The sequence below is a fragment of the Balaenoptera physalus genome, assembly GCF_965194825.1.
Source record: "Balaenoptera physalus genome assembly, chromosome: 1".
In the NCBI taxonomy this organism is placed as follows: Eukaryota; Metazoa; Chordata; class Mammalia; order Artiodactyla; family Balaenopteridae; genus Balaenoptera; species Balaenoptera physalus.
The window spans coordinates 47,939,970-47,962,386 of NC_138882.1; the positions used below are offsets into that span (position 1 = coordinate 47,939,970).

At 35.7% G+C, this 22,417-nt stretch overlaps 1 protein-coding gene and 2 long non-coding RNA genes across 14 annotated transcripts in view; 2 read left to right on the forward strand and 1 right to left on the reverse strand.

Annotated features, from left to right (window-relative positions):
- Positions 1-7,712, forward strand: part of LOC309666529 — a 218,886-nt gene extending 211,174 nt beyond the window's left edge. The window contains exon 2 of the long non-coding RNA XR_014267133.1: positions 5,727-7,712. This is a non-coding gene — a long non-coding RNA (uncharacterized lncRNA). The remainder of the gene's footprint in view (positions 1-5,726) is intronic.
- The window catches only part of SMG7 (SMG7 nonsense mediated mRNA decay factor), a 73,298-nt gene that overhangs the window by 25,856 nt on the left and 25,025 nt on the right, over positions 1-22,417 (reverse strand). For all 12 annotated transcript variants that reach the window (XM_082472649.1, XM_082472647.1, XM_082472648.1 and 9 more), the window contains 4 exons: positions 13,677-13,708; positions 11,162-11,279; positions 9,268-9,400; positions 544-715 (listed from right to left, as the gene is read on the reverse strand). In XM_082472649.1, coding sequence (XP_082328775.1) covers positions 544-715; positions 9,268-9,400; positions 11,162-11,279; positions 13,677-13,708 — 455 coding nt within the window. The remainder of the gene's footprint in view (positions 1-543; positions 716-9,267; positions 9,401-11,161; positions 11,280-13,676; positions 13,709-22,417) is intronic.
- On the forward strand, positions 13,715-21,949 carry LOC309666503. The gene is made up of 2 exons (XR_014267127.1): positions 13,715-20,327; positions 20,693-21,949. It is a non-coding gene; the product is annotated as an uncharacterized lncRNA (long non-coding RNA).

Below are 22,417 nucleotides of genomic sequence, written 5' to 3' on the forward strand. Positions count from 1 at the left end.
ATCCTATAGTTAATTTGTTTTACAACCCTTTTAGGTCACCTTAAAGGAATGAACAAGAATAAATAAGTTATATAACATTCCCAGATAAAATATATAAAATGGAAATACAAATCTAACTGTAAAGAGGAAACAATTAAAAATGAGCTTTTAATGCACTGGTAGGAAGAAAAAAAGGCAATCTAAGCTTCAGAATGACTAATTTTTATAAACCCCACAATTCCAAAGGAGTACAGACTTTAGAAAATATTATGGCACCACTTTGAAAAATTTAGCTTTGATTACATTTTTGCTACTTTATTATTTGCCTACATCTGCATAAAGTCTGAATAAAATTTAAATCTGAACATGAAAGTTACTTCCTTCAAGATCCTTTGCCAATCCCAAAGCATTCCGAAAATCTAGGTTCCTTAAAATACATTTTATAGTTTCCTCTTATGACAATCTAAGTTGTGTGTGTATTTTTAAAGGAAAATAATTTCTTTCTGTGACTACTCCAAAGAAAAGCATGAATGCATTATCAATTCCTTCACACCAATGGCTCACCAATGTCTCCAAGGTGGACGAGGCAGTGCTGGCAGATATAGGAACAGGAGCTAGACTGTGGCTTCACTATGGCGCTGGTATGCGTCTGTTTATTGCTGATAATTCCCAATTGGGAAGACTTCACACGGCATGGTAAATCTACATTAAACACTGTACACAGTTCTTGTAATAACTAAAAGGAGAACATAAGCAAGATTTAGTATTGAGTCAGAACTGGTAAGTCAGAAGTGCTCTAACAGTAAAGTTTCCATGTGTAACTAATATCACATACTTCTGACACCTGAGATAGGATAACCTTTCATAGGATAACTAGTAACATTCATTACAAATCACATCTTTTGACTTCTCAAGTATTAGAGCAATCCAGGATGTACATCTAAAAGGAAAAGCAGCATTAAAAATAGGACCACTTAAGGAGGGTATTCAGACTCATTCAGCAAGCAACTCCATGAAATTATCTATCTATCTATCTATCTATCTATCTATCTATCTATCTATCTATCTATCTATCTATCTATCTTCTTTTCCTCTTAGAAACACACAAAACCCATTTAACACTGGTGGTTGGTCACAAATTTGACTTAAATACAAACCAACATATTTGGCAGACTTCAGGAGTTTCTTGAGACTTATTTTGTTAAGCCCAAGGTCAACTTGTGCCTTTGCATACACAAAAGATCTCATGGTACTACAGATCTGGAAGGAACTTCCGATATTATGTAGAACACCCACTCTTTCTTCCTTTCTTCTCTAGTCTTATGGTATGAGGGTTCCTCTTCCCGGTCAGAGATAATTTCTCTGCCTGAGCATGCTATTTCATTCTTCTCTGCCTCCTGCCTGTCATCCTCTCATTTTTTAAATCTACTTTCAACTTCTCAAGCTTCTTTGCTGTGGCCTATAAAGTGTTGCCCACGAAAAATAAACAATAAGTATTATTATAAAAAAAAAACACAACACACAGAACAAAAGCACTTTCCCTTGACTCTAGATTTCTCCTTTAGCAGCCTTCTAATGTCTCTTCTTCTTCTCAACCAAATTCCTTCAAAAGAGTCCACGTGTCATATCTACTTTCTCAATTCCTGTTCACTCCTTAGTCTATTATGATCTGACTTCCACACAACCCCTTCTCTCCCCATTCCAACATCCACAAACCACTCTACTGAAACTGTTGTCTGTATGACAACTGGTTATAAATAAGCAAATACAATGGACATTTTCTAGTCATCATCTTACTGGATCTCTCTGCTACATTTAAAACAGTTGATGTCATGGTTGATCACTGAGCTTTTCTAGTTCTTTTTATCTTGCCAATCATTTCTTTTCAGTGTCCTTCATTCAAAGGCTTTTCTCCTCCCACCTTAATCCCCTCAAGGGTTTCATTCTTGGCCCCCACACAGCTCTACACTTTCTATTCTCATTCATTCAAGTATTTACTTACAAATGTAATCATTCACATATTTGGTTACTGTATCACACACCATGGTAAGCAATAGAGACACAGAGATGAGTAAAAAAAAATCTGTGTCCTTAAACAGTTCATAGCTAAATGAGCAAGACAGGTATATAAAGTAGGGAGGAAACAGCAGGAGAGAGGAGGAAGGGAGGGAAAGATACGAAACATGACAGCATAAGCCAACAGAATATTCTTCATTTATAATAAATTTCACTCCCTGGGTTATTTGATACATTTGTCTCACTTTCTCCTTGTGATAAACTGGTAGCAATACAGTATGTAGATACGAAGCTCCATTTTTTAGATGAGGATATGAAAACAAAAATATCGAGTCATTTGACTAAGGTTACAGAATTAGAAATACCTTGATTCTATCACCACTCTAATATGTGCAGAATTCACAATAGAAAATAAAACACCTTGAGCACCCAACTCAGAAGGATATAAAATGTCCCACCGTTTTCCTAAGATAAAAACCACCTCCATAACCAAATATAAAATCCTGTATTCCCTTCTCATGAAGCATAGCAATTATCTACATCTTTACTTATACCTGTACATTTCTAATGGGCAAGAAATTTGCTGACATAAAACTGAGTAAACAAAATTAGTGCCCAGAATGGCTAGAGTCTGGAAATATAAAAAAGCAAGAACTACAAGAAAGGAACAAATAATGGAAGAAACCCAGAAACAGATGACTGTGGAAGATGGCAAGAAGAAACATAACACAGCATAAAGAACTGAGTTCAACAGGTACTTAAAGAACAGACTGGAAAATTAGGCAAGGTTGAATATCTATCAAAAAGAAAGTTCATGAAAAGTAAATCAAGCATGGTTGAAACTTCATGTGCATGTCTTATAGTAAAATTTTTGCCAGAACCCAGGAGTTGTAGGTAGAGATACCAGAAAAGTTCCTCCTGGTTCAGGATTCCAGGTGAGAGAGCGCTAGTTTAGAGGCAGAAACGAAGTGGAACTAAAGAAGAGAAACATATGTTTAATAAGTTGAACAAAACTATATTTGGCAATTATTCTGTGAAAACTCTTTTATACTATTAGCTCTTCACTCTACACTAAGAACTGAGAACTAACTATGAAGATATAGAATACCACCTTTTAACTTACTATAGAAACTTAATGATAATGCTTTCTTTTTGGCTCCCATTTTCTTAGAATAAGAACTACTCTACTGTTCTGTTCTTTGATGTTTTAGAAAAAAAACCCATACTGCATGATGTTACATCTTTACTTCGACTGGGAGTTTGGTTCTGGCTCGAGGCATCATGCTTTATTTTATTTATTTATTAAATTTTTATTGGAGTATAGCTGCTTTACAATGTTGTGATAGTTTCTGCTATACAGCAAAGTGAATCAGTTATATGTACACATATATCCACTCTTTCTTAGATTTCCTTTCCATTTAAGTCACCACAGATCACTGAGTAGAGTTCCCTGTGCTATATAGTAGGTATTCATTAGTTATCTCTTTTATACATAGTAGTGTATATATGTCAATCCCAATCTCCCAATTCGTCCCCCTTGAACCATGCTTTAAATAGTTAACAAAATATCTAAGTCAAAATCATCTTCACAGGATAATCATGTATCAGTCTCTTGTCAATCCACTCCACTCAGATTTCTATCTCAAGCACTCTACTGAAGTCACATTTCATCAAATCCAAGATACCATAAATTATAAGATGAACTATTATTTCCATAACATTGAGGAGAAAAAAAAACAATGCCAATTAAATGGTGACTGACCACCTTTTGTAAACTTATCCCTATCTCAGAGGTGTTAAAATATGAAAAATGTTTTAGAAATGAAGAAATATGGTATTCATTAATTTCACCAATGACTTCCATATTGTCAAATCTAACTGATCACTTTTAAATCACCTTACTTGACTTCTCTGTAGCACTCAACAGAGTTGATCACCCCTTCCTCTTGTTGAAATGCTTTTCTCTCTGGCTTCCAAGGCACCACTCTGACTTTTCTTCTATTGCAATGTGGCTCTTCCTGTGCCAAACCTGTTCCCACCTAGTCCCATGGGTTTCAATGCCAAACACTAATGTCTAAGTCAAGGTTCTTTATTGTAATAATAAATTTTACTCTGGCCCTGCCCTTTTCACTGAGCTCCAAGCTTACCTAATTACCTATTTGACCCCTCCTCTCAAACAGGCATCTCTCTAATGTAACATGGATAGAGCTGCCTTCTCCTCAGTGTTCCCTATCTCAGTAAATGGTATAACCAGCCAGCTAGCTGCTCAATCTGATAACTCAAGTCATCTTTGACTCTTCCCTTACCCGATTCTACACATCCAATCCAAACCATCGGGAAGTTCTACTGGCTATACTTCAAAAATCCCTTAATAAACCTTCCATTACTACAGCAGCATGCTAACTACCTTCCATTCCTGACCTGCTAATTCATTCTCCACAGAACATCCAAGGTAATCTTTTAAAAATGCAAATCTTATCATGGTATTCCCTTGCCTACTTTCCAATGGCTTGCAACTACACTTAAGATTAAAATTCAAAACTCATCTTAGTCTATAAGGCTGTACAATGATTTGGACTTGGTGTACCTCCCCAATCTGGTAGCTTAATCTGCACTGCATGTCATCAAAAAAGATGTATGAACATTACTGTTCACAACATCATTGACTGTTTCAATTATCAAGCCAAAATAACAACAACAACAAAAAAATGCAAGCAACAAGTCCTATTAATGTTGAGATCTGAAAAAAAGTTTATTGCTGCTCATTCTACAACTGTTGTGATCACTCAACCACTGCCTATGGAATGCAGTGGGGAAAGATCAATGCTTGCTTATTATAAAAATTTCAAAAAATAAATTTCAAAATTAGATTATATATTTTTCTTTATAAAACAACATTTTGAGACATTTGAATGATTTTATTATTGACTTGCTTATAAAGTGTTTTTGCAAATAACATGCCCCCTCAACAAAAATGATGATTCTTGCTTTACTTGTCTGGATTTATCAATGTCCAATCAAACCCTTGGAAATGTGTTACATGTATATCACATCATAAAAAAAAGGTTAAGAATCATTTTTCAAGATAACAAGCAAGTCTGTGTAATGGCTAATATAAAAATGTATTGCAGAAAGTGGATGCTCTCCCTCTACCTCCACCAGGGCCGGCTGCAGCAAGTCCCTACTACCCCTCCCTACTTCAGTTGTGTTCACAGTTTAAATTTCTACTACATGAGGGAAGGAAGCGATTTAAGCTGGAGGTGAGACTGGAGTTTTAAAACTGGACTATGTTTAAAAACCTAAGAGCAATCAAAACAGTAAGAAATCTGTCCAAGATGTTATGACGGGAATCTGGAATTCAACAAAGCATAGTTGAAAGTAGTGAAGTGGGGGTGGGGGGTGGGATACCGTTTCTGTCAATACCCCACTGAGCTAAGACTATTCAATTAACATGTAGAGTCAAATGCACACATAATTCTACATCATGATTTTCACTTAATAATAACACAATTTCATCTTAAAAAAAAAAATCTTCATAAATAGGACCTAATTAAACTTAAAAGCTTTCACAGAGCAAAGGAAACAGTCAACAAAACGAAAAGACAACCTAGTGAATGGGAGAAAATATTTGCAAGTGATATGACTGATAAGGGGTTAATATCCAAAATAATATATAAACAGCTCATACAACTTAATATCAAAAAACAACCAGATTAAAAAATGGGCAGAAGACCTGAATAGACATTTTTCCAAAGAAGACATACAGATGACCAACAGGCACACGAAAAGAGGCTCAACATCGCTAATCATCAGAGAAATGCAAATTAAAACTACAATGAGGTATCACCTCACACCTGTCAGAATGGCTATCATCAGAAAGACCACAAATAACAAACGCTGGTGAAGATGTGGAGAAAAGGGAGCCCCCCATACACTGTTGGTAGAAATGTAAATTGGTGCAGCCACTGTGGAAAATAGTATGGAAGTTTCTCAAAAAAATAGAAACAGATCTACCATAGGACCCAGCAATTCCACTCCTGGGCATAAATCCAAAAAAAATGAAAACACTAATTCAAAAAGATACATGCACCCCAATGTTCACAGTAGCATTATATACAACTGCCAAGATATGGAAGAAACCTAACTGTCCATCAACAGATGAATGGATAAAGAAGATGTGGTGTGTGGCGCTGTGTGTGTGTGTGTGTGTGTGTGTGTGTCCCCACATACATACATATACAATGAAATACTACTCAGCTATAAAAAAGAATGAAATTTTGCCACTTGCAACAACACAGATGGACTTGGAGGATATTACGTTAAATGAAATAAGTCAGGCAGAGAAAGACAAATGCTGCATGTTATCACTTATATGTGGAATCTAAAAAAACAACAAAGCAGTGAATATAACAAAAAAGAAACAGACTCACAGATATAGAGAACAAACTAGTGGTTACCAGCTAGGAGAGGAAAGGGAGAGGGGCAAGATAGGGGTAGGGGATGAAGAGGTACAAACTACTATGTATAAAATAAATAAGCTACAAGGATATATTATACAGCACAGGGAATACAGCCAATATTTATAATAACTATAAATAGAGTATAACCTTTAAAAATTGTAACTATGTTGTACACCTGAAACATAATATTGTACATCAACTAAACTTCAAAAAAAAAACTTCATAAATACCATTTATAATAGTTTCATAATTCCATTGTTCAGATAGGCTGTAATTTATTTAATCATTACTCTATTTCAGGATATTGATGTTGTTTTCAAATTTTAATATTTGAATTATAATATCTATTTGTTCCTTTAAATATAAGTATTATTGTTATTGTTAAATATCCACTAATCTATGGACAAATGGACAAAGAAAAAACCGTACTGTAAAAACAAAAACTATCTGATAACTTCTGTATTTCAAAAAACTTTAAATAAAATGAAAGAACAACAGAAGAAATTGGAGAAAAAGATGTTTGTCAAAAAAAAAGGAAGAAAAATTAATATCCCCTTATATAGAAAAAGCTCAGACAAATCACCATGGAAAAAACTAGGGTCTGAACAATGAAAGGGAAAAGTAAATGAATAAATGATTTATATAAAATACAAATATTTAATAAAATATAAAAGAAGTTCAACATCACTAGTAAGTAGATTACATTGAATTTTAAATGAAATATTATTTTCCATCTATCAAGTATAAGTTATTCAATTAATCATTCATTTGCCTTTATTGAAATATTTAACACTGGTGAGTGGATGTCAAGACAGACACTTGCGTACACTGCTGATGGAAATACAAAAATATAAATGATAACCTTTTGGGAAAACAATTATGTGTATCAATAGTATTAAAGCTCCACTCATCCAATGATTTAATTCACCATCCAATGAAGAACCTATCCTCAGGGGCTTCCCTGGTGGCGCAGGGGTTGAGAGTCTGCCTGCCAATGCAGGGGACGCGGGTTCGAGCCCTGGTCTGGGAAGATCCCACGTGACGCGGAGCAACTAGGCCCGTGAGCCACAGTTGCTGAGCCTGCGCGTCTGGAGCCTGTGCTCCGCAACAAGAGAGGCCACGATAATGAGAGGCCCGTGCACCGCGATGAAGAGTGGCCCCCACTTGCCACAACTAGAGAAAGCCCTCGCACAGAAACGAAGACCCAACACAGCCATAAATAAATAAATAAATAAACTCAAAAGTTAAAAAAAAAAAGCTCGTAAACTCAGTGATTTAAAAAAAAAAAAAAAAAAAAAAGAACCTATCCTCAGGAAGTAATCCAGTATTAGAGAAAATGCTTTATATACAAAGATGCTTATCAAACTGTTTAATAATACAAGGAAAAACTTACATTATGTTTATAGAGCTGATACAAGAATGAATAGGTACAAACACGTACAAAAGTATAAAAACACTAGAAACATACATATTAAAAGTAGTAATTTATCCTGAATGAGAGGGTAATGAACAATTTTTGACTTTTTATAATTTTCAAATCTTCTGAAATTAGTATGTATGTTTTTATAATCAGAAAGCCAAAAGAAACCCTATATCTATTAATGTATCCATCTCCTCATTTAGACTGGATATTCCCTTGAAAGTTAAAGATGGTCTCTTTTCTCTCCAATTCTCAGTGTCTAGTATTGTGCCTTATGAAGAGTAGACTTTTAACAGCTACTTGTAGAATGAATTAATCTTTAACATCTGCTAATAAGGATTAGTTAGTGGCAAACCACAATCCCCCTCTCCAGAAATATCAACTTTTGCTAAAAGTTGGCATCAATTTAAAAATGAATTTTGAGAACAAGAACCATACTTGAGTTCTTTCAATGATGAACTGTGATGAATGTTTTAGTCTAAGTAAAACAAATAATCTCTGTAAGATGATGGCTATTTGCTATCTTTTAACAGTCTTTTCTTTCTCTTCATTCTAAGAAGTAGTAAAACCAAAATGGAGCCAAAATACAGGTAGCAATGGTCAAGTAGCAGCACAGAGAGAAGGTTCTTGAATTTCTTTCGGAGCAAGATCTGCAAAACCTTGTCTTGTCATTATAAGATGAGAATTTATATACATGTTATTAATTAAATTATGAATGCTATTACAAGTGGATGAGATGAATTTCTAAAGAATTCTGCTTAAATAAAATTCATTGTCCAAAAAGATTTATTTATTCTTTTACCTCGCCTGATTCAGAAGTCATATCAAGATGTAATTAAGGACAAGGAAAGTCTCTGAGGACAATCAATAATAGCTTATTATTCAAACTGAGGAAAGGCTACTCTATTTCTTAGGTAGTTTAATAGCACTGAAGCTCCAGATAAATTCTACTGTATATATAATACTATGAAAACTCACTTGATATCACAAATTTTGACTATTTCTTACCTGGCAAAACATAGCTGTTACTTTCACAATGACTACACCCATACATTTACATTTGCTCTACTACCACCTGTAACTCACTACTTCTGCTGTTTCACTAAGGCTTTGCTCTCATTACCCTTTTTTTTATTCACACAATTATACCTCTAACCTTTAAGCTGAACCATCACTTTTTTTTTTTTTCCATCACCTTTTTAAGAGTCTTTACTGTTTTAAAGGTCTTATGGTAAGTAATTTCAGACATTTTGATTCATCTGAGATTATAGGTGATCAACTCCTGGATGGACCATACAGTGGGTACCCCAAGTGCTTATATGAACAAGATGTGTACAAAGAGAATTATTCACTACTAATTTTAGGAAAATTGGTATACAGTGCAGAACTCACCTGAGTATAGAAGCCACTAGCTGCCTCTAGGAACAGAGAAAGGTTTGCCTGAACTTCACTCCGATTCGGGTTTGCTCGATTCTTTGCCTGGCCTTGTAGTGTTGTGATCTGATTCTTAAAGGCATGATTCCAGCTGAAAACAAAATGTAATTCTATTTGGTATAGCAGTGACTCACTGGGCAGACACTGGTCCCCCTGAGAACAAGAAAGAACTGTTTGTTATAATTATAACACACTAGACAGTAAACCTGCATTAAAGTTATTCACTTAAATAACTTTATGCTCCCCTTTGAACAAGACTAGACAAGCAGTAGAATGCAACTGACCTTAGTAAACACTTACCAAATGTTCGAATAATCAGACTGTGGCTTCAGTTATTAATCTTTTAGGGCTACTAGACTTAGAACCTATTTAGGAATCCTGGTACAAAATTAGAACTACAGTGGCAAGACCAAAGTAAAAGCAAGCTATTAACAAATTTCCATACATTGCACCATTGTGTCAAAAATTATGTGTTCTCTGTATCAAGTGGCATGTCTGGGGGTGGGGGTGGGGGAGTTTTTTTTGTAAATATTAAGCCATATCTCTTATTTCTCTAAAACTTATTTCCCACAGCACTCAGTTCTAGTTCTATTTAACAGTTTGTTTATTTCTCTTGGGGTTAATATTTTCGTTAGAGCTTGAAATATAAACTCATTTTGACATTTCAATTTTGGCTATTCAAACTAAGAAACAACACAATGCTGAAATATGGCACACCAAAATCCTGTTATAAAATGCCTTTCATTAATCGAATTGTATAGAGAATCATTTTAAATTCAGTTATGGTGAAATACAGTCACTCCCTAATTTGGAAATCACAGGGGAAATCACAAAGAAACAAAACAAAAAAAGGGAACTAGGATGGAGGGAAGATATTACTGGCTGAAGGAAGCAAACACAGATAGATAAAGGGTTTACAACCTACCTGGAAAGTACCTAATTCTTTATCAACGGCAGCTTTTGAGGCTCTTTTGAAGCACTGGGGTTTTTAATGATTTATGAGGGCAATCAATCACTCCCTTAGCATTTTTGATGCCATCTTATCCATGACTCTAATATCAAAAATATGGGTTTGAGTGGTTGTGATTAAGCTCTATTACTAGATCTCCTAACAATATAAAGGTTAGGTGTGCAATATAGGAAAAACTAATCTTCACCACTACTTAGGGTAACAGGCATTATTAAACAGAATATTCTTGATTTTTAATTTTCCACCAGGCTAATGTCCTTGTTCCAATTTATAAGGCAAGGCCTTCCATGAAAGACATTTATTTACTCAGTTGGGAATCTGGTCATCTGCCATTTCACCCCTAATAGAAAGAATGAGTGGAACAGCCTAAATATACAAAATCTTTCTTTAGTCTTATTAGGGGGGAAAAAAAGGAAATACCTATTTATTGGATTAAAAGGAAGAACTTTCCTTACAATGTAAACACATTTTCCTTTGGGAGAAACTTATAGAATCATATTTATCAAAGAAAGCCTACTTCGTATTTCTTTTATTAAATCATGGCTCAAATATAGGACTGAATACAATACAGAGAATCCAAACACTGTCTCTTAGTACTTGAAACACATACAAATTTGTTTTTACGATACGCCCTGAAGACCTTAATGAAACTCAACTCTAAACATTTCTCCTCTTGCTACCTAAGACTGTATCTAAAGTAATATCAATGGTCAAATATTTTGTTCAAAAAGATCACAAGTATTAGAATTTTTCCTTTTTTTTTTCATTGAAAAAGCTTACTCTGAAATAGGTTAAAAAGAAACAACCAAATTGTTCTCTTCTATTCTAAAGTCTTGGTGAGATTCCTGATCTTACAGGGACATCCCAAATGGTAATACTTACAGATCCTGTTCTACTTTCTTGTCTAAAGCGTATTCCAAATCAGTAACCAGCATCTTCTGGTACAGGTCCTGCAGAGCCTGCCTGGATGTCCAGACCTCGGCTGGACCCAGTTTAGAATCTGAGTAACAAAACAAAAACAGAACAGTAGATAGATAAACAGATAGTTAAGACCATTATGCCACACCAAGAATTCCTTCACTCTCCATTCCCCAAAGCAAAAACATGCTTTAAACAGATATCACAGACAGCTACAGAAGTTTTATACTACTACATTTCAGATGACTTTTACCTTTTGGCTAATGACTACATCTGTTTCAAAATGCTTCTGTACTTGTCTTTTAGTTTTGAAATAACGCCATGAAATGAAAAAGGCTTAAAAAAAGAGAACGGTTCACCCTTTGATCTTGGTTTGGATTTCTATGCATTCATACCATAGGAAGCCATATGCCTCATAATAAGTGACCCCATTTGAAATGATGGACTGCCAAGTTGGTCTGTTTACTCTCATAACTATATCTCTTTGTCCAAAGCAGCTTTTCTCTTTTTCTTTTGAATCATTCTCACAATTGTCCTTACAGAATCCTCCTGTCAGCTCACAATCCAGCAGCTGTTTGGGCATTCTGCTATTACTCCTACTCTCCTATGTATGTCAAGCCAATAAAGTCTTGACAGTGAGTGTTATTTTAACAATCGGTAGACTGCTTGCCAAGACACTTTTGTGAGCAATACACACTTGCTATTTAATGCAAATGAGGACCAGTAGCAGACAGTGATTAAACTGCTCAAGAGGCCAAATGAGAGACTGGGTGCAAGATGAAATCAGAAAGTCAGGCTATAACTATATGTAATACCAAATTGGGGCCATATTGTCTGCCAGAGTCCTACAAGGCACATTAGCCTTTCCGATTACTAGGCTTATGAGTGCAATAATTGACAGTGAGCTGCCTCAATAGAAGAACTTAATAATGGACTTTTCAATTATATATTTCCGGCTGCTAGCTAGCCTGTCTGGTTGCATTTAGTATTTTGCCGCTGCACAATGGCATAATCTTCACTCTTCTTTAGGTCTGCTATTAGTATCTACAGCCACCATAATCCTATTCTGCACACAGAATCTCCCAGACATCAGAGTTAATCTTTACAAGAGTTTGCTGGCTACTAAAAAATAGGGTCTATTTTTTGGTATCAGGGTCTCGGTCCCTTCCTTATTAAGCTTTTAATGACTAAATAAATAGATTTATAGATTTATTCAACCCTGCTTCAATTCACTGATTGCAGGAAAAGGAATGTAAGGGATCATTAACTCTGACCTATCAGTGAGACTATCATTTAAATGAGCAGACTTAATATCTTAAGGACAGGTCACCTTCTGGGCAGGTCAAATGTCCCCTACAAAAGTCAAACCCTAAGCCTACTTACTGAGGGTGTTCAAGAGTTAAGAAAATGTAAAAGGTATATAGATGGCTTAACATTGTTCCGTGCACAATTTCTGTCACGCAATATAGATTATGTTTACAATGCCCATACAAGAGCATAATACAGTAGCTCAGAGCTGACATCAGAATCCATAGTATGGAAGATGATGACAGTTATGTTAATAATGGGAAGAACTATAAACCTATAAAAAGTGTTTTTGCCTTTTTTTCCCTTTTTTTCCTTGAGCAAGATGACAATGAGATTATCTAAAATTCTTAGAACATTAGCCTGCAATTCTACAGATTGAGAAAAAGAGATCTAAATAGCCCATTTCCTCTTGGTTGTAAATTATGGCAGGTATGCTGCTTACAAGTTTAACTCTTCTTTGCAGGTTTCACTGCAGAACTAAAATCTTCAAAAATTAGGATGAGATCCATTAGCACTTATTGTTTTTTTACATTTTAGGACGGTTATAGAAAGCATATTGCTGTTATGCTGTTACAGAGAACATATTGATCACTACATAGTTATTGCCATATATTTCCTAATTTTGGAGTTAAATTCATCTGCTCCTTTTAGTGACTAATTCCAGTTATTCTTTCAAAAACACCTTGGCTGTTATTCAAAACAAAAAAGAAAGAAAAGTGGCAAGGTAGCTCATTCAATTTCAAGGACTTTCAATTTGTAAGAGTTTTCCTGCAAACATTTTTTTCTGAAGGTTTACCTACTATTCAAGTTTGGGGAATTATAAACAGGAAGATATAAATCTAATACCATGAGATATTTGTGTTTATATGGTATATGAATTATTTTTTCTGTATCTCGTAAGTAGCTGATAAATAGTTTGTAAAAATTAAATGAGTATATGCATTAAATTAAGTAATATTCAACTCAGTGTAGCACAGATTACATAAAAATTTTGACAAGCCATCTAAGTAAGAATTCAAAGTATAAAAACAATAAATATTTAAAATAAATAGTAAGTTATCATCCCCTCTGGCAACCAGGACAGAACTACAAGTAGTATAATAAGATGATACACTTCCCTTAATTTAATGGTATAAAATAAGTTGTGAAGAACAAAAGAGCCAGCCAATACCTGTCATGTCAGCCTTCAGGACTTCTGCCTGCCTAAAAAAGGGAAAAAGAACCTCAGTTAGAAACAAACTAGGCCCACCCAACATAAGTAACACTAAAAGTTAAGTAAAATTATATATGACAGTAAGAATGTATAACAGCTCTATTTGTGGCACTGCAAACAGTGTCCCTGCTTTAATGTTTAGAGTATCATTAGATCTTGGCAAATTGATGCCATTCCTTACAAGTTCACAGGGTCATCGCAAACTCTTCTACTGAGTAGAGTTCATTTTCTTACTGTTTACCTCCAAATTTTCCCTCAATGAGGCCAGGAAATTCTGTTTCTCAATTCACTAGCCACTATAACTATTTCAAATCTCCATTCTCCTCAATTCTTTTCGGCAAAGGACAGCCCCATACCTCAGGAAAAACAATGCCCAGTTACTAAACACTTACTACAGTCACAGAGCCCTCTTCCTTCTTACTCTTGTTAAAATACTAGCGGTACTGCATCTCTTACTTAAGACCAGTAATTACACTTAGGTATGCTCTTTCTAACCTTTTTAAGGACTTCTGCTCCTTTAATTACCCTCTCCCCTCTTTCAATAATTTAAAAACTTCCCTCTCTATTGGATCCTTCTCACAGTATTTAAACATGCCCTATTCTCTCACAGATTTTAAAACCTTCTATCCTAGATTTTCCTCTAGCTGCTGCTTCTTTTCTCTCTCCCAAATTCTTTAAGAATTGCCTATATTCAAGAGGTCCAAAACTGAACTCATGACCCATCCCTACCCCCATCCCTGGTTTTCTTTCTAGTGTTTTGTACTTTAGCAAATGTATCATGGCTTTCCAGTTGTGAAAAGCAGACACCTAGAATTCATCCATGATAACGTTCTCTCAAATCCCTGGTAATCTATCAACTCCAAAGAATTTTACCTACTAAATACATCTTGAATCTGTAGCTCTCCCTTTACTTCCTCTTCAGTCACTATAATTCAAGTTACAACCATCCCTTGCCTGGACTATTGCAAAGCCACCAAATTGTTTTCTCCACTTCACTCTTGTCTCATTTCATTCTGCTCTCTCCACTGCTATCAGAGGGATCTTTAAAAAATGCAAATCTGACCTCACCAATTGCGCACTTAAAACCCTTTAATGATTTTCCACTGCTTTTAGGGTAAAAACCAAGATCTTTACTAAAGTGGTCTACAAAGTCCTCTGTAACTGAAGAGAGTCTCTGTACTCTACTTCTACCATTATTCTTTTCTCTCCTTGATCTTTGTGTTCCAGCCCCTGGACTTCTTTCTGGATTCTCCAATGTGCTTGGCTCCCCTGGCGCTCAGGGCCTTTGTAAAGAAGAGTCCCTTTGCTAGGAATACATCTTCCTCCTTTGTCTGGTTAATTACTCATCCTTTGTCTCAGTAGAGACATTACTTCCTCAGGAAGCTTTACTTGAACCCTGCACACATGACGGATATTCCTGTTTTATGCTCTCAAAGCACTTGTATTTTTTCTTTACAGTGTATATCACAGATTTTAGGAATGCTCACCATCACAACTTCTTTGCCTACACAGTGGGCATTCAATACATATTTTTTAAGTGAATAAAGGAAAAAGGCTAAATTATTTTCATATACTCTAAAAAGGTAAGTATATAAACTTATGAGATTTCCATTTTTAAAAACAAAATTTGACATAAAAGCTAGAGAATATTTAGAGATTCTAAAAGTTTTACTGTAAATGCTTTATGTAATTTATTATTTCATAACAATTGTGAATTTTAGTTTCATCAAAACAAAACATGAATCTTTTTATTTTCTTAGATTTTAAAAAGATATCTATATTTTAAAAAAATTAAGCTTTCAAATAGAATCACAATAGGATGCTATAGAAACCACAAACCACAAGAACTATCAATATAAATGAACAATACCAAATAAACAGCTACACTTAGTCCTAAAAGGTAACATCACATCAAATTCCATTACCCATAAAGCCTAGTTTGAGTGTTAAACTTTTGCCGTTAAAAAAAAAAAAAAAAAAAAAAAAATCTTCACAAAGTATTTGATTTATGCTCTTAAAACCTAAGATCACACTTAGGACTAGCACACATCCTAACCTACCAACAACCTCCTCTCCTCCCCCACCCCAAAACCCTCCTAGAGTACTAACTTATGAACCTTATACTGAGACAGCCAACCTTACTTATGCATCTCCACTGGATTCAATACCTTTCATTCTGAGCTGCCAAGTTACAAAGAACATATTTCACAATGCTTCCATATCTTAGCTAAAAATACATACTCTAGTATATACAAGATACACTTAGGAGCATGTGTCTAATGATTGTTTTCTCATTCCAAACAAGATTTGCTTGTAAAGATGAACAAATGTCATCTTGGTATGCTAACATCTGCCTAACGAGGATACCAATTTCCAGTCAAATGAAGATCATATTGAGCATATAACAGGAACTATTTCCAAATAATCTGCTTCTCTGATAGGCCATCAGTAAGAGAAAAACTATAATTCTAACAGTTTCTGGAGCAGACTTCTAGGCTTTGATAAACAAAGATCAAAATTTCACTCTACATTTTTACACACTATAATCTGCCCAAGAAAAATGTAAAACTAAAAATCCAAACACTAACAAAAGTTCAAAAATGTCATAAAAACTATCTGACATGAATGTTCAAGCATTTTGAAATTCCAAGAGTTCTGATTCCTTAGTAACAAAAGGGAAGAGATGCTCTTCTGTGCACAGTTCTCTTCTAGGTTCTGAAAGAGATATGTGTTAATGACTAAAATAACCTTGCTAAATTGAAATGGTGAAAAGCTAGATAAACGGAAAATGTAACAACCCTGGGAGATAGCTACTATGATTCCCATCCCATAAACAAGGAAGTTGAAGCTCTGAAATGTGAAATAATTTGTCCACAGTCACAAAGCAATTAGGTACAATTAAGTACAAACTTAGTTCTTTCTGACTCCAAAGTCCAAGTCATTTCTATTTCTTTTAAATTAGAATAAAAAAATTCTATGACATAAAAAGCTAACATAGACTTATCTAGGTTCAGTTTTGTGCTCTGTCAGTTAAACCCTAACATTTAAGTCAACTAGTCTAAATTAAAAGATCGGTTCAGGGACTTCCCTGGTGGTCCAGTGGTTAAGAATCCACCTTCCAATGCAGGGGATGTGGGTTCGATCCCTGGTCGGGGAACTAAGATCCCACATGATGCGGGGCAACTAAGTCCGTGTGCCACAACTATTGAGCCTGTGCGTGGCAAACTACAGAGACCACGTGCTCTGGCGCCCGCGCGCCACAACAAAGAGCCCACGCACTGCAACGAAAGGCAACGAAGATCCCACGTGCTGCAACTAAGGCCCCACACAGCCAAAAATAATAAATAAATAAATTAAATAAATAGATATTTTAAAAAAGATCACATTAGGATATAAATACCTGGGATTTTTATCAAAAGGACCACAAGAAGTAAAATTCACATTCTAGCGCAGTGGTCAGCCTGTGGATGAAATTCCCTCCTTTACACTGGATCAATTTTTATAAATAAATTTTACTGGAACAGTCACACCCATTCGTTTACATATTGTCTATGGCTGCTTTCTGCTACAAGGGCAGAGGTGAGTAGCTGAGACAACAATCACATGTCTCACCAAGCCTAAAACAGTTACTATCTGGGCCCTTTACAGAAAAAGTTGGCTCTCCTGCTTCAGGGAGTACTTCATCAAAAATGAGAAGTCGAATATCTGTAAGTTCCCAAACCAAACAGTTTTCCCATATGAGGAATCATCAATAACAGTTTCCTCAGACTAAAGATCTATTTTTATTCACTAATGTCATAATCTTGTCACAAAGACTATGTTAAAATATAGTCTCATGTAATCAGAAAGTTAGTACTTGTAGGCCATGCTATATTTCTGATGGAATTAATTTGCAAATTGCTTAAAACATGGTTAGGTTTATATATTATTATCCACTAACTCTTCCTTTTTCTGTGTACCAAAATACCCATTTAGATAGGTGAGAGGGTTAAACTAAAAATTATCTCACAAGAAAAGGAACCCCTATCCTCCCACCCCTACACAACTCTTAGTTTTTTTTAATAATGTATAATATACAAGAAATCAAATCAATAGATATGTGATCTTATACCAACTGCTTTCATAAAGATTAGCACAAAATTGGCTATTTGATTATTTTACTTTTTTATAAAGAAAAAATACTACACCTCAATGATCTACTGGTTTTGTTAAAGACCAATATTGTTAAAGATTAACGTTACAATGCTTATATAAAGAGATAATAGTTTTTAAATGTTTCCTCTTGGCTTCTAGAAGGTGTGGCCACATGAGATCCTTTTTATTCTTACTTTAAGCTAAAGGAATTAATGAAAAGAATGAATGAACGAAGACTCCAAGAACTAAAATCATCATGCCTTCAATAATAAAATAGCACTATTAAATAGTTATAAAATATAAAGCTTTAAAAATACTAAATATATTGTCTCAGTTCGTAAATAATAAGGGAAATTAAGCACTTCTATCAAACACTAAAAAAGAAAGTCATTAAAAGGCTGAAAAAAATTTGAAACATTCAGTGATAATCAAATATGTTTAAAGCTAACCATCTGAAACAATACTCTTGGAGAGAACATGATCATCAAGATCTATAAATACATTTAATGCATTCTAATGCACTAGGTATACTAAAATAGCTAACACTATATTTAGCACTTATTATTGCCAGACACTGTTCTAAAGTAAGGGCTTTCCATAAGGTAATCATTCAATCCTCACTATGTACTATTATTGCCCCCACTTTATAGCTGAAGAAACCCAAGGAGACAGAGATTAAGTAACATGCCCAAAGTCATCAAGTTAGCAAGTAGTAAAGGTAGCATTTTAACACATTGATTCCAGGGGCTAACTCCTAACCATTGTATCATAGTTCCCCTGTTATACAAGACTGTAAGGGAAAAAAAAAATGGAATGTTTGATAGTAATAGCCCAAAGAATTGGGTTTTCAAAGGTTAAACATTTTATGGTAATTTTTTAATAATGTCACTAGAGGAAAAAAACTAATTAATGGTTATCTTCTTTAACAAATAGCTTGATTATACATAGCACTGATATAACAATGCAAGGTAACAAATACGGGATAATCTCTCTTATGATCACACATTAATATTCATGGTTTAAAAATATAGGACATTTCCAAATCAGGGGCCGATACAATGAAGGATTCCTTTTACCTGGCCTCCCAACCCCCTTTCTCATATGAGCAGAACATAGGAATATAAGCCAATATCCTCTAAACTCACAGCTGTTAAGGAAAGGTAAATCAGGTTCTTTTGTTCTGGGAGGTAATGCTAGAGCAACATTTTTTGGAAATTTAAATAAAAGCCACAGAAGGTTTTATTTCAAGATAATTTGTTTACCTATTTCCATAAAGTACTACGGAGTATTTGGGATAACAGTAGCCAACAATTATGACCATAAACATATTAACCTAATGATAATTATTTGTGTTAAATAACAGGCCAGACAGTAGACACTATAAGGTGAGTGTGTGCTTACACATGCAGACACACATGCACATATACACTTAGAACTTTAAGATATCACCAAGTTTCATGGTATTAATCAGAAAAAAATAAATCACATCACTCTACTGTTGAATTTCACATAGAAAAGAACATCTAGGGAAGATGCTGCTCCTAAAGGAGCTTTTCTCAGTAAGAGATAATAAAAATACTAACTTGCTTTCTCTCTTTATGGAATGTTACAGTTTGGCACGAATTTTCAAATCTCCTGACACTCCACTGCTCTATATTACAACGTTCACTCTACAATCTATACAATTTGAATATGTGTACCTAGTTTTATAAAGGGCCATTTCTGGTCTGGGAATCTCAAAGTATGAGAAGGAGTTATTCTTCCAGGCAGAGAAAATATCACAACAGTAAAAACAAAGCTAAGCCAGTGAAGGAGGTAGACTGACGGATCAAATTCACGGTAGGAAGCTACAGAAGATGAGCTGGAGAATCAAGGCAGAGAGCAGACTGTGAGGCCTTGTATGACACGTTAAGGAGCTCAGATTCTATCTTTTAACTACTAGGAGAACAGTGCTGAGTTTTAAACAGGGGCACAGCATTGTCAGAATTGCATTTTTAAAAGACTACAACAGCAAGATGCATGGAAGGTGGATTTTAAAAGGGCGAGACTGGAAGAAAGGAAGTGATAATACAGATGAACAGAAAAGCCTCGATTCAAGAAATATCTGGAAGTAAAATCAGAAGGAGAAAGATAAAGCAGAGGAAACAGTCTAAAATCATTCCCAGATTGTTGGCTTGGACATCTGGGTATTTGACAAAGTGGGGGTGAGCAAGCAGACACTTACAGATGAGTGTCAAGCACAGGGGAGACATCAAGACCAGGGATACAGTGTTGGAGTGATCAGCACAGCGATGGTAGTTAAAACTGTAAGAGTAAATGTAATTGCCCAGAAAGGCAGACGGGTGGCGCTAGCTCCCTATCTTCATTTTTAAGTGGCAGATAAAAGAAGGACAGCCCATGAAGAACACCAAGAAGAAACTACAGGTGTACGAGAGCAAGAGAAGAGTGGTATAGGGAAAAGAAGAGGATAAAAAGGCAGAGTAGGACTTCCCTGGTGGCGCAGTGGTTAAGAGTCCGCCTGCTAATGCAGGGGACACGGGTTCGAGCCCTGGTCCGGGAGGATCCCACATGCCGCGGAGCGGCTAGGCCCGTGCGCCACAACTACTGAGCCTGTGCTCTGGAGCCTGCGAGCCACAACTACTGAAGCCCGCGCGTCTAGAGCCCGAGCTCCGCAACAAGAGAAGCCACCGCAACGAGAAGCCCGCGCACTACAACGAAGAGTAGCCCCTGCTCGGCGCAACTAGAGAAAGCCCGTGCGCAGCAACAAAGACCCAACGCAGCCAAAAATAAAATAAATGAATAAATAAATTATTAAAAAAAAAAAAAAAAAAAAAAAAAAGGCAGAGTAGTCAACAATCTCAAAGGCAGTGGATAAGTACTATAAGGATTGGAAGGTGTGTTGGATTTGGTGAAGCAAGAGTCAATGATAGCCTTGCCAGGGAAAGACAAAATGTCAAATTGCAGGGAGAATGAGGAACAAATGAGAGGGAGAAGTTTAAGGCAACTCTTAAGACACTGGGCTGTGAAGAGAAAGAGAAGGGGGCCATGGGTAAAGAGACGTTTCTTCTTTTCAATGGGAGAGACTTGAGCACGTTTAGAATGAAGAAAAGAAGCTAGGAAAAAGGAATAGCTTTAAGATATAGGAAAGAACAAAACTAACACAGCATGATCCTGGAAGAGATGAAAAGACATGAGAATGTGAAAAAGACAGGAAGCAAGACTGGCTTTGAAAAAGAGGCAGGATGAAATTGGAGGAAGGTAAGATTGGACAGAAATACGTTAGGAAAATTTGGGAGTAGTGCAGGGTGGAGAGATGTCCAGAGAATTCACTGCTACATTGCCTCAAATTCAGAGACAAAGTAGGAGAATCAGATCAGTGTCTGAAAGTAAGAGGGAGATTAACTGAGGAGAATGGTAAATCTCTGAGCTAATTACAAAATGAACAGGCAAAAGAACCTGAGAAAAAGTGATGAGTGCCATATGGATTAGGCACAATGGAAAAATGTGAGGAAGAAGGTTAGGCTATATCCCTAACACCAAGAATAATGCCTGGTACGTCATAGCTGTTCACTAAAATGTTGTTGAATTAATGAATGGTAAAATGTGCATCATACTTAAGGCAATTTTATGTAACACAAAATGATACAGAATAAAAAAGACTTGGCCCTGAATCTGGGTTTCTTACGTATTAGTAGTGCTACCTTGGAATTTCTTTCCAAGAAACTTCAATTTCCTCATCTATAAAATAGGGATACAAACTCCCTTTCAGAGTTGCTATCAGGAACAAATAAGACAACAGGTAAGTTACATAAAAGAACATGAGTGATAACTCCGAGAGGGAGGGTTAATCTGACTATGACTTGAATACTTCAGTGACCACCAAATTACTTTTGCTAATCTAGTCACTGACAAAGGATCCTTTCTGAAGCAACACACTAGGCTGAAGAAGACAACATTCCAAAGTGGAGGTCAAAAATCCTAGATACCACCACATAATGCTAAGTGACAAAAGAGAAACTGTTTGAATGTCATAATGACCGCATTCTAGTATGCACATAAAATAAAACCAGAGATTGATACATAAGAATTGCAAAGAATTTATATTATTGTACTTTTTGTTTCTCCCCAAACATTAGTTTTGATTATACAAAACTTTGATTATATAAAACTTAAAACACAACTAGGAAGTGGTAGAACTTGGGTTCCACCCTGCAGTCTGGTTCCAAAGCTCATAAGCGTTACACAGTAAAGCAAGTCTTCTGGAATGGCCTAGCTATAGGTGTCACTGTCTTAGTATCACCTTGTAGGGGCAACTAGCATTTCTCATTTAAAAGCCCCATCTCTAAGATCAAGCACCTTCACACCGTCATTTGAACTGATACAAGTTGCTGTGACAAGAGTTACCAACTCACCATATGGCTGCAGAGGGCTTCTCTTGTATACCATCATACACCTATTTCTATAGGCACCTAGGAGGCTTGAATGCATCCAGGCTGACATATAGAACCAAGAACTGATTCTCCCTGCACTCAAATGAACTGCAATATATGTAACCCAAAACACAG